The 12,228-nt window shown below is 42.2% G+C and overlaps 1 protein-coding gene across 2 annotated transcripts in view; it reads right to left on the reverse strand.

The window, feature by feature from the left end:
- Lgr5 (leucine rich repeat containing G protein coupled receptor 5) overlaps positions 1-12,228 on the reverse strand; it is a 134,818-nt gene that overhangs the window by 70,350 nt on the left and 52,240 nt on the right. Inside the window, exons 1-2 of one of the 2 annotated variants that reach the window (XM_087556330.1) lie at positions 11,689-11,826; positions 2,883-2,954 (exon numbers count right to left, since the gene is read on the reverse strand). In XM_087556330.1, the coding sequence (XP_087412456.1) occupies positions 2,883-2,944 (62 nt within the window). In that variant the 5' untranslated portion in view covers positions 2,945-2,954; positions 11,689-11,826. Of the gene's footprint in view, positions 1-2,882; positions 2,955-11,688; positions 11,827-12,228 lie in introns of those variants that run through there. The other variant, NM_001106784.1, reaches the window with a different exon arrangement.

Here is a 12,228-nt window from a genome sequence, read left to right on the forward strand (position 1 = left end):
ACTTTGTTTCTCTTGGTGGCTGAAAAACATTCCATTGTTTCTACTTGCCATGTTTTCCTTGTCCAGCTCTGTCAGTTGTGGCGATTGTGAACAATGCTGCAAACCCCACTGATGTGCAGCTCTGTGTTATGTTGACTTAGAGTCTGTGGGTAAATACCCTGAAGTGGTAGAGTTGGGTCATACAGCAAATCATCTCCGCATTGATTTTCACAGAGCCTGGAGCAGTTTACCTTCTCATCAGCAGTGTATAAGGATTTCCTTCTGTATCCATCCCGAACAGCATTTGTTGTTAAGTTCTTTCCTTTTTATTATAAAAAACATTTCATTTTATTTCAATTGCGTGTCTGTGTGGAGGTGTATGCACACGACTGAAGGCAGCTGTGAAGACCAGAGGAGGGTAATGGGTCTCCTGGAGCTGGAGTTATAGATGGATACTGCTGTGGGTCCTGGGAGCCAAACTCAGGTCCTCTGCAACAGCGAAATAAATACTTAACCCCTGAGCTCTCTTTTTCTCTGGCCTTTGTTGCTTCTTTTGTTTTATTTTTGGTTTAAAATTTTTAATGAAATTTGTTTCATTAAATATATACACTGATCATGTTTTACCCTCCCCCAACTCCTCCCACATCTTTCCAACCTACCCACCCATCTATGTAAACTTCACCCTATGTGTGCGTGTGTGTGTGTGTGTGTGTGTGTGTGTGTGTGTGTGTGTGTATGTGCATGTGTGTGTGAATGTGTGTATGTTTGTGTGTGCTCACATGTTTGTATGGAGCAGTCAGAGGAAAGTTTGGGGGTGTTGTTTCTCTCCTTCCACCATTTGGGGTCTGGTGATTGGATTGGTGTCAAATGCCTTTCTCGCCTGAGCCTTCTCATGGGTCTCAGTCTTGGCCTTAAATTCAGCAATGCAGTCAGCTCAGCAGATCGAATTCCAGAGCAGACAAAGAGGATGGGATAGTTTTAAAGAGTGACCTTTAATTCTGGAACTCTCTGGTTCTATGACCAAGGTATTTGATGGGGCTTCCAGAGAGATAAGTATGATATTATTCATTAAAGCCCCGTTTTAGAATGGTGTTCTCCCTCCCTCTCTCCTTACTCTGCTTCCCCCTCTCAACTATCTCTTGACAAATTGCCCTTGAGACAGAATTAACATCTACTTCAAGAAGAAAGAGGAGATATTTTGAATGGACTAAGTCACTAGTGGAGGGGCAGGGGCTCTATTAAAAGTCCTTGGAGGAAGTGAATTATTTATTGATTCAGTTTGTGGTCTGAAGTTGAAGTATGTGTTGGGGGGAGAAAGGAAGCATTGTGCCCTTGTGATATTTAAAAGAAAAGAGGAAAGGGTACTTAATTTTTATCTTAGAAATATAACGGTACGGGGAGTTAAATTTTGTATCTTCATTGGGCAAGGCAAGGAGAACAAGAGAGCTGTAGTTAAGCCAACAGTCCTGATGTTTGAAATTTACTTAGAGCAACCACTACATACATGTACACACACACACACACACACACACACACACACACACACACAATGTGTGTGAAGCTCCTCTTAAGTGTTTCACTTGTTACTTTTCAGAACTTTATTGTTTATTATGTACAGACCATGACTAAGAAAGATATACTCCTAGCTTTTTTCTTTGAAGGCTAAGTTGCAGCTGTGGAAGTAAACGTGACAGAGTGTAGAGAGGAAGAGAGAGAAGTCTAGACATAGACTGAATATATTCTCTAAATTATAAAAAATCCTTTCTATATGAATCACTATTCCAATTGCCCACCACACTACATGATAATCAATTGGTTATATTCTTCCTAGGAATAAGAACAAGAACAGTGACAATAACGCTCTTGAAGCAATGACACCATTACAATGAAAAAGATAAAGCCCCAGCGTGGAGAATTTGGGAATATTATCCTCTTGAAGAAATGATCACTGTTGTGCAATTTGGTTAGGGTGCAACATTCCACCTCCCATGGTGAATCATGTGGTGCTCACCAAAGATTTAAATTACTCCTCAAATTGGACCCTGACTTCGGGGTTTAAAAGGGACGCATTTTCAAAAGAGGTCATTGCCGACACAATCCCTTTAATCAACCATCAGAGGATTTACCCAACCGATGGTGCCAAGCATCCCTCACAGGGACCACGATGGTGCAGAGCCTCGATCACTCAGCAGGGTATGAGGATCAAATGAATTTGCAAATGCAGATTTTGGGTTTGTACAGCTCTTTTTCATCTTCTGGAAAGTGATCACTAGACTTAATCAGGGTTCCTCTGTACATCGTTAACTAATTTTATCTTTCTCCTTTAAAAAATTTTAATAGTGAGTTTAGAAGAACCCATTCTTAAGTCCTCTGGATTTCATGTTTTCTTTGTTGAAGCCTTGAGGGAAGCTAAATTTAAAAGTAGGGAAAGAGTAATTAAAAGTGATTAGGACAAGAAGTTTTGGTGATATGCAATGTGGGCTCGATTCTCCCAGTCGCAAGCTGAACCAAGAGGCAGTTCTTGGTTTTCATTATGGCTTTACTTGCTATTTTAATAAACATGAACCAGTATTCAAACTTTTAATACCCTGCTGTTTAACTGTTTCCAGAGGTTCGTCCAGCTCTTTTAAACAGCCTTTGCTTTAAAATTTTAATTTGTTTGGCTCAGTCTCACCTTAGAAAGTTGTAGCCTCATGGTAAACTCTTTTATAAGTTGATTTCCAGAATCATAAGCTAGTCTTCCCCTTGCCCCCCCCCCCCCTGCCCCCCTTAAGTGTTTCCTCATGTGCCAGAGTTGTTGGTGCGGACAGCTTCCCTGATTTGTTTTTATCTGATTCCCACAGCAAGTATGGGAGGCAAATGCAGGAATTGACTGGAAACATCCAGACAGCAGCAATACTTACAACTCTTCTAGGAAGCGGAGGCGATGCAGGAGACTGGCAGGTAGCTGACTGATGTTGTTCATACTGAGGTCCCTGGAGGGGAAGACAGACAGCATGTGAGGAGCAGGAAATCCAGCTGTTCCCTTCACAGGTTTCCAAGCAAGACAGTAGAATGAACTCACTCCCCTGCTTGACAAATGAATGGTGATTTTTCCATCTCAGATATATAACCTGCCAAGGTCAGGGGCTCTTTCTCGGATTAAACGCTCTACGAGGAACTTGTATGGAATTCTAGATGGTTTAGACCGTTCACGGGCATGGTTGTAATTCTTCATGTTACTTCATGCCGGGTAAGACAGAAAAGGAAGCAGACGAAACTTGACTTTGTGTCTTGCTTTCAAAGTGACAGAGAGAAATGTCTTCACCTGACAACTCTAGAACTCTTGTTCCTCTGGGATTTTGAGCACCTTGTAAAAACAAATGCTTCGATCCAAAGAAACTTAAAAACAAAACAAGGCAAAAAAAAACCCCTTATTCCCTCTTCAGACTTGCTCCTTTTGTGGCTTCTCAGATTGCATTAAATAAGTGAAATGAACCATAAAAGGAGGGTGTAAGGCGATCCAGTTCTGTAGCACACTTCCTGCTGGGCCTGCACAGTAGTTCCTGGCACAGGAAACAACCAGACACTTTGGGCAGAACTCAATCAATTTCTGTTTTAAGTGAAGGTCCATGTAATTAGATTTCATTGTTTTTTTTTCTTTCTCTATTTCCTTACTGTTTCTCACAGGTTGTACACCATCTATGGTTTTCCCATCTGTGTCTCAGAAGTCCAGAGACTGACAGCTGGGCCGACTTGACCCAAGAGCAGACCAACTCAGACTTCATATAGCTGTTGCAGGTTTGGGGAGAAAGTGACTGGCTGCCTTAACCCAAGAACAAAGACCACTGTAACATCAAGTCTGGATTTCATACTTAAAGCTCATCTTAAGACTCAGAATAGGGTACAGAGCTACTCTTATAACAAAGAATTCTCAACTGAGGAATATCAAATGGCCGAGAAGCACCTAAAGAAATGTTCAACATCCTTAGTCATCAGAGAAGTGCAAATAAAAACAACCCTGAGATTCCACCTCATACCAGTGAGAATGGCTAAGATCAAAAACTCAGGTGACAGCAGATGCTGGCGAGGATGCGGAGAAAGAGGAACACTCCTCCATTGTTGGTGGGATTGCAGACTGATACAACCACTCTGGAAATCAGTCTGGAGGTTCCTCAGAAAATTGGACATTGCAATACCTGAGGACCCAGCTATACCACTCCTGGGCATATACCCAAATGATGCCCCAACATATAACAAAGACACATGCTCCACTACGTTCATAGCAGCCTTATTTATAATAGCCAGAAGCTGGAAAGAACCCAGATGCCCTTCAACAGAGGAATGGATACAGAAAATGTGGTACATCTACACAAAGGAATATTACTCAGCTATCAAAAACAACGACTTTATGAAATTCATAGACAAATGGATGGAACTAGAAAATATCATCCTGAGTGAGGTAACCCAATCACAGAAAAACACACATGGTATGTACTCACTGATAAGTGGATATTAACTCAAAAGCTCAAAACACCCAAGATGCACAGACCACATGAAGCTCAAGAAGAAGGAAGAAGTGCGGTTGCTTCAATCCTTCTTAGAAGGAGAAACAAAAATATTCACAGGAGAAAATATGAAGACAAAGTTTGGAGTAGATAGGAAAGGCCTTCCAGAGACTGCCCTACATGGGGATCCAGCCAATATACAGCCACCAAACTCAGACAATATTGCTGATGCCAAGAGGTACATGCTGACAGGAGCCTGATATAGCTGTCTCCTGAGATGCACTGCCAGAGCATGACAAATACAGAGGCAGATGCTCGCAGCCAACCATTGAACTGAGAATGGGGTCCCCACTGGAGGAGTCAGAAAAGGACTGAAGGAGCTGAAGGGGTTTGCAACCCCATAAGAACAACAATACCAACCAACCAGAGCTCACAGGGAGTAAACCACCACCCAAAGAGTACACATGGACAGACCCATGGCTCCAGCTGCATATGTAGCTGAGGATGGCCTTGTTGGGCATCACTGGAAGGAGAAGCCCTTGGTCCTGCCGAGGCTCAATGCCTCAGTGTAGGGGAATGCCTGGGCAGGAAATGGGAAGTGAGGTGGTTGGGGAGGGGGAACACCCTCATAGAAGAAGGGGAGGGAGATGGGATAGGGGTTTGTGGATGGGAAACCGGGAAAGAGGATAATATTTGAAATGTAAATTTTAAAAATCCAATAAAAATGTATTATCAATTAAAAGAAAACACTCTGAGCTTCTTCGTTAAAGTGTACACACCCATGGCAACTCCTCAGCCGAGGAGACGCTGCTCATGTAGTTGTTTTGACAAATGTTCATACTAACTTGGTGATGCTATGAAAATGAAGAGTAATTTTAACATTAACCAACTCGAGGCTGGGGAGATAGCTCAGTGGGTAAGGCATTTGTCTTGCAAGCATGAGGACCACCTTCAGTTCCCAGAACCCATGTAGAAGCCAGGAAGGTTTGGCAGCTACTTCTAATCCCAGCCGTTTGGAGGCAGAGAGACAAAGATGCTTGGGGCAGACTGCCTAGTTAGACGAGTTAGAATCAGTGATCCCACGGTTGGCCAACAGAGCCTGCCCCAGCAGAAGAGGAGTGATTGGGTAGATACTCAGGCCCTCATAAGCAGAAGCACACACATGTACGTGTGTATATACATTTGCCTGTGGACACACATGCATTTCTTCCACATGTAAATAAGCATACATACATGCATGCATAGCACACCCACCTATACCTGCAGAAAGTAACAAATATGTTCAAAGGAGGCAAAATGTTTGGCTAGATATTTAAGTGTGATTACCTTAGAACTACTACTAATTTTCATACCAACTAGTGTATAACAACAGTCAGATGCATGCTATATTCTCACCTTAAAACTAAGCAGAGACAAAAATATAGAGTAAAAGCTGTCTATATATATATATTTTTTTGGTTCTTTTTTTTCGGAGCTGGGGACCGAACCCAGGGCCTTGCGCTTCCTAGGTAAGCGCTCTACCACTGAGCTAAATCCCCAGCCCCACTGTCTATATTTTTTAAAGTTTGGATTTTCCTGAGATTGTCTAGTTAGTAAAAATTAATGACAATTTTGATCTTTTTGTATGTATGTTTACCAAATAGCAATGTGTTAAACAGATCAATGTGGTTTCCGATACCTCGCTGTGACTATGTAATCTCTAAGAAGACTTGACATTACCAAATATGGTCATAGCTATTATATATATATTATATGTATAATATATATATTATATATAAAATATAGCTTTTGTGTGAGTGTTTGTGATCAGCTGCTTGATGCCCTGGTTACCATGGCAACAGCATTCACATTCCTGCCATCATGGTTTGTTCCCTCAAACTGTGAACCAAAATGATATGTTTCTTCCTTCAGTTCTTTCATCCCTTATTTTCTCCTAGCAAGAAGAAAAAAAAAACTAACACACTCATGTCATAGAAATTTCTCTTCCAAGAGTTTCTATGGCTTCTGTAGTTTGCTATTTAAAACTCATTTTTTTCTCTCATATTTTTCTTCATTTGACAAATGGCAATTGACCAGTCGTACCGGTGAGGCTTTATTCTATGAATACACTGAGAAGGAAACAACGTGATCATCAACTTTTCCTTGTCCCATCATTCCTACTTCTGGGATCCACTGAGCATTAATTTTACTCTAGAGGTCACTTCTGCATATGGCTGTCATCACTCATGGCTGCTGTGGGTCAGGTCCCCTTCACACTGACCTCTGTCCTCCTATCTGCCCTCACACTCCTCCATTCCTGGCCATCCTCTGTCCTCTAGCTCCAGCAGTCAACCAGGTCACCACTCTACCCAGAGCCATTGTTAGTCACCAAAAATCCTCTCAAGTGAAAAACTTAGAAAAGAGACCCCCTCTAGACAGACCGAACCCAATGGGCAGGAAAGAATTATAGAAAAGTATTTTCTGGATTTCCAGGTAGGAAGGAGGAGAGGCAATTGCCTCTGTGTGACCCAGCAATGGTAAATAGAATAAGAAAAAGTAGAGTCCAGTTCCAAAAGGAGAAAGAAAGGAAGATCTTCAGAAACTCACAAATGTGTTACCTAAAATGTTCAGAGAAAGTCATGGTAGACGATGGGGGAAATTCCAAAGATGCTCTAGCCGATAGCTCTCTGGTGGGGTAAATGGAGGTGACTAAGACTCCCTACAAGTGTTACTATGAGTTAAGCCCTCATAAATAGACTGTAAAATAAGAAGTTCCCCACACAAAATTAGGAAATGTCCAAACCAATAGATGTACAAATCGAATCACAGAAACACAAGAAATACGGAAAAGCCAGAAACCTTAGCTTGTTTTCCTGTTGCTGTGACAAAATAATCTGCAAAAAGAACTTGAGAGGTGTCTTCCTGAGTGTTTTGTTTTGTCTCTCCCAACCTAACACAATCTGGAGTCACCTGAGAAAACAGAATTTCAACTCAAGAATTCCCTCTACCAGATGGATCTGCCCATGGGCTTGTCTATGGGGCATTTTCTAGCTTGTTCATTGATATGTAAGGATGCAGCCCACTGTGGGAAGGGCATCTCTAGCCTGGCTGGACTGGAATGCATGATGGAGCTAACTGAGTATGAGCTAGTGAGGGAGCAAGACAGTGAGTAGCATTCCTCCATGGTTTCTGTCTTACTTCCTGCCCTGACTTCCTCAATGGTAGGCTGTGGCCTAGAGCTGTAAGCTTTTATCTCCTAAGCTGCTTTTGGTCATGGTGTTTATCACAGCAACAGAAGAGCAGCCTGGAAAAGTGGGACAGGGTTTATTTTAGCTCACAGTTTGATGTTGCAGGATATTATTTCATCAGGAGTCACAATGGCAGGCACTTAAGGCAGCCAGTCAAACTGTACCCACAGTAAAATAGCAGAGAGCAACAGATGAACAATATACAATATACAATATACAATATACAATATACAATATACAATATTCACATTGCTCATCTACCTCTGTTCTTTTTATCCAGTATGAAGTCCATCCTATAATATAATGCCACTCACATTCTGTTGCGATGTCTGTTTTTTCCCACACCAATTAGCCCAACGAAATCCCTCACAAACCCCTATGTCCTAGGCTTTTAGGTTTAGACTCTTGTCAGCTTGACCGTTAATACAACTGTTATGCCATGACTCTTTCAAAAGATACTGTAAAAGAAAAATGTCAGCTAAAGACTTAAAAAGACTACTAGTAAAATGATCAGTGACTTCAGAGAGGACACAAATAAGCAGATAAACACAAGTGATGATCTTTAGGGTAAAACCAACAGCATAGAAGAAAAAAAAAGCCAAAAAAAGTGGATGAGAAAATCAGCAACACAAAAAAGAAGTTATCAACATGGAAGAAAAATTTATCACAGAAATCAAGATTTCTTTTTTTTTTTTTTGACAAAAACTCAAGCACAAAGCAACAATGTTGGAAATGAAAAAAAAAAATCAATGGGTCCAATAAAACACACAAGGGATAATGTCACCAATTGACTAGACACGATGATCAGGGATCAGGGACAAGGTTGAGGAAATACTATGCTAAAACATCAGTGAAGGAAAAAAGAATCGAGTATTTCCCAAAACTCTGAAACATAAAGGCCCATAGGATAGTAGGGCTGAGATGAAGGCTAAAGGTGCTGTCTTGTTATGCTTCCAATGTTGTGAAAGCACTAACAGCTATGGCGCTGAGGCAGTAGCTGAGAAGTCATGTCTTCATCTACAGTGATACACCTTCTCCAATAAAGCCATTCTTACTAATCCTTCCCAAACCCTTCCACCCCCTGGGGACATAATAAGATTCTACAGTATGGAAAGACTGGTTTCATTCCAGGGACTTTGCCAAGTTGGTTCACCCCAAATAACCAATAAGTTAATTCAGCACACGTAGACTGAGAACTGAAATCATGTGATCATTTCATAGCAGAAAAGATCTTCTGCCTCTGCCTCCTTCAGCAAATCCTACCGGCGTGCACCACCACAACCAGCAGCAGAAAAGATCTTTAACAAAACTCAACACCTCTTCCTGACGAGCCTTGAAGAAACCAGGAGGAGCTGAGCATAAGGTCTATGTACAATTAAGTCTATGTACCTACAACCAATGTTACCCTAAATGGGAAGAAACGAGAAACATTCCTCCAGACTCAAAACTGGAGACAAGAGTCCCATCTTCATTGCTCATATTCGACAGCATTTGAAGTCTTGTCTAGAACAATAAAACAAGGGAAAGAAAGAAGAGCATTAAAAGTAAGAGAGAAAGAAGCCAAAATATCCTCATTTGCAGATAATATAATCTTGTTCTTAAAAGACCCGAGTGACTCCAGAAACCTTTTACATCTTATAAACATTTTCACGATGTAGCAAAATAACAAAACCAATAATCAAAACCAGATAAGGTGGTAACAAAAGAAAACTATAGATTATATTTTCTGATGCATATGGATATAAAACTTAGCGAGCCAAAACAAACGAAAAACCAAAAATCAGTAGCCCTTTTACACACCACTAATATCTGTAGTTATGAAGGGAAAGCAAATTTAAACTGAGTTAACTCAGAAGAGAGGAGCACGAGGCAGAGGACTGGGAGGAGTGTTGTGAAGCCGTGTTCTGGACGTGACACGAGCTCACTGCAGCTATGCTAACTGGCATAAGACCCACACACGATCAACCCTGAGGCATTAGCAACATACCGCCAGGTGGCACAGACTGAACTCAGTGAGTTATTTAGAAGAAAAAGGTGGAGGAAGATCTATTTTGGGTTGGCAGAAGGGAGAGCCAGAGCAGGGAGGTGGGGTGGATTGAATAAGGCTACATTGTTTAGGTGTGCAGCCTAAATAAGAGACAGTCTACCATGAAAACGGATGTAAGACTCTACCTCACTCCTGTCAAAATGAGTATCAAGAAAACAAATGCTGGTGCAAAGATGCGGAGCCTTACGCATTGCAGGTAGCAATGTCAACTGGTGCGGATTCTATAGAAGTTCGCAAGGAAGTGCTTTATAAGTTCTTCACTGTAAGATCCAGCCAGCACTCAACCTCCACATTTACATCCAGAAGACTTCAGAACAACAAACCCCTGAAATCCCTGAAGATCTGCTGCACTGTTTGCAGAAGGATGGAGTTAGCTTAGAGGCCCATTAGATGAACGAATAAAGGAAACCCAGTACAGACGCGCAACGGAATGTTACTTAGCTCTCAGGAAAAGCGAAATCACAGCGCTTGCAGGAAAGTGACTCCGGGAATCATTACACTCAACAAAGTAAGCCATTTAGGGAAAAAAGTCCACACGTTTTCTCTCATATGCGCCCTGGATTTAAGTTTACGTGTGTGTGTGTGTGTGTGTGTGTGTGTGTGTGTGTGTGTGTGTGTGTGTTCATACATGGCATAGACCATGGAAGTACAAAGGCCATAATGGGAGGGGAAGAAGAGATCTGAAGATGTATGGGGGATGTAGGTGGTCAGCAAGAGGAAGTTACAGAATGGGGGAGACCAGTTCAGGGGGGGAGGGGAGAATGAGGATCAATAAGAACAATACAAAATGGCAGACATGTGTGAAAGTGCCAGAATGAATGTGTCACTTTGCATGCTAACTTAAAAAGCAAACAGACCTTCCCCTGTAACAGTCGTAGAGAAGAATGAATGGCTTGGCGAGTGTGGTTTGGCCCAGAGTTGAGGACCTGAGGAGTCTGTGTGCAGGACCCAGCCTGTATCAACAGCAAAATAGGATGTGTGGGATGGCTCTGATTGCTCTGTCTCAGAAAAAAAATTACCTCAGACTCTTGAGACCTGGTTTAACATATGCTCTCTCCATGTCTTAACTGGTTCTTTTCTGTACTGTCCACCTCCACCCACGACACCATTCAACAGACCCCTGTATCTGTGGCACAAACTCTGTCTTTCCAAGTTTGCAGCCAGCCTTTGGAGGCTTGAAGGGTCAAGTCCTTGTTCCTGCTGACCACCTTGGCTCAACTCAGCTGGGTCAGGGACATATAAAGGATGCTCCAAATTCCATAACCCTCCTTTGCTTTCATCTCCTGGCAAAACCCCAGCCCTGGAAAAACATCAGAACTTGTTTTCTCTGTGACTATTCCAGATTACTGAGTGCTACTAGGAAAGAGAAACCCACAAATGTACAGAGCAGCGTCTATAAATTCCTGGTCTTCGTGCATTTCCAACTGTGCTACACAACCCTGTTTTTTTTGTTATTGCCCAACTCGTTCCTCTGGGAACCGTTCCCCACTTTACGAGTTGCTGTGCACCTCTTAATCAAACAATCACTCTCATTGTGCCCTGGGGATGCCTTCCCTTTTACTTCATGGAAATAGCTAGAATTCTTTGGACCACCGGAGATGAAACAGTTCAAATTCTAATTCTCCTCTGTCTCCAGCTCACTACAGCCACACGTCTGTCCCTGCTTAGCCTTCCTTAAGGGTCTTATATACTTTAGAGTGCTGTCTACACTGAACGGTACACTACTCTCTGCTCTAAATGTGATGTTTGTACCCCCATCCCAGATCTGCTAAACTCCAAATCCTCAAGGATAGTATTTATAGATGGAGCGTTCTGGAAATAATCAGGGCATGAAGATGATGTCCTCCTTATGGAGTTGATGTCCTAGTAAGAATGCCCCTGAGGGCTCTCCGTTGTTGGCTTTGGGAGGACAAAATGGCCATCTGAGAATGGAGGAAATTCGGCTCACCAAGTCCTGGATCTTTGGATTTTTCTATCCTCAAGAGTTGGGAGAAATAAACATTTGTTGAATTGAGCCACCAAGTCTATCCTAAATCAGTATAGCAGTTGGAACTTAGCCCCTCCGTGAACACTTTGGTTTTCTGTGGTTGCGGCATCTTCCCACTCAACACGTGAGCATGCGCAGACCTTGCCTACTATTATGATGTAAGGAAAATGTGATCTTACTCTTAATCTCTGGTGATCTACTCTTGTTGGAATGGTTTCTGGTTTATTTTTCTCAGTCTGAATCTCTCAGTTCATCTCGAGTTCGCAGGATGCAGGCACCCATCCTTCCCACACACGGAGTGAAACTGTACTTGCCAAGGACTGCCCACCTCCAAGCCAAATTTCATGAGCCCTACGTGTGCCCTTCTTAGAAGCTCTATTGGTTTTGAAGTCAACATTCCTTCAGTATTTTCCCAACGTGTCTGTGGGCTCAATTGTGGGATTTTCTTCTGCCTATTGTGTAACTGTTGACAGTCTCTGGAGTGGAGTGGAGTTTTTACAC

This window comes from Rattus norvegicus, chromosome 7 (assembly GCF_021556685.1).
Source record: "Rattus norvegicus strain SHRSP/BbbUtx chromosome 7, alternate assembly SHRSP_T2T, whole genome shotgun sequence".
Lineage (NCBI taxonomy): Eukaryota > Metazoa > Chordata > Mammalia > Rodentia > Muridae > Rattus > Rattus norvegicus.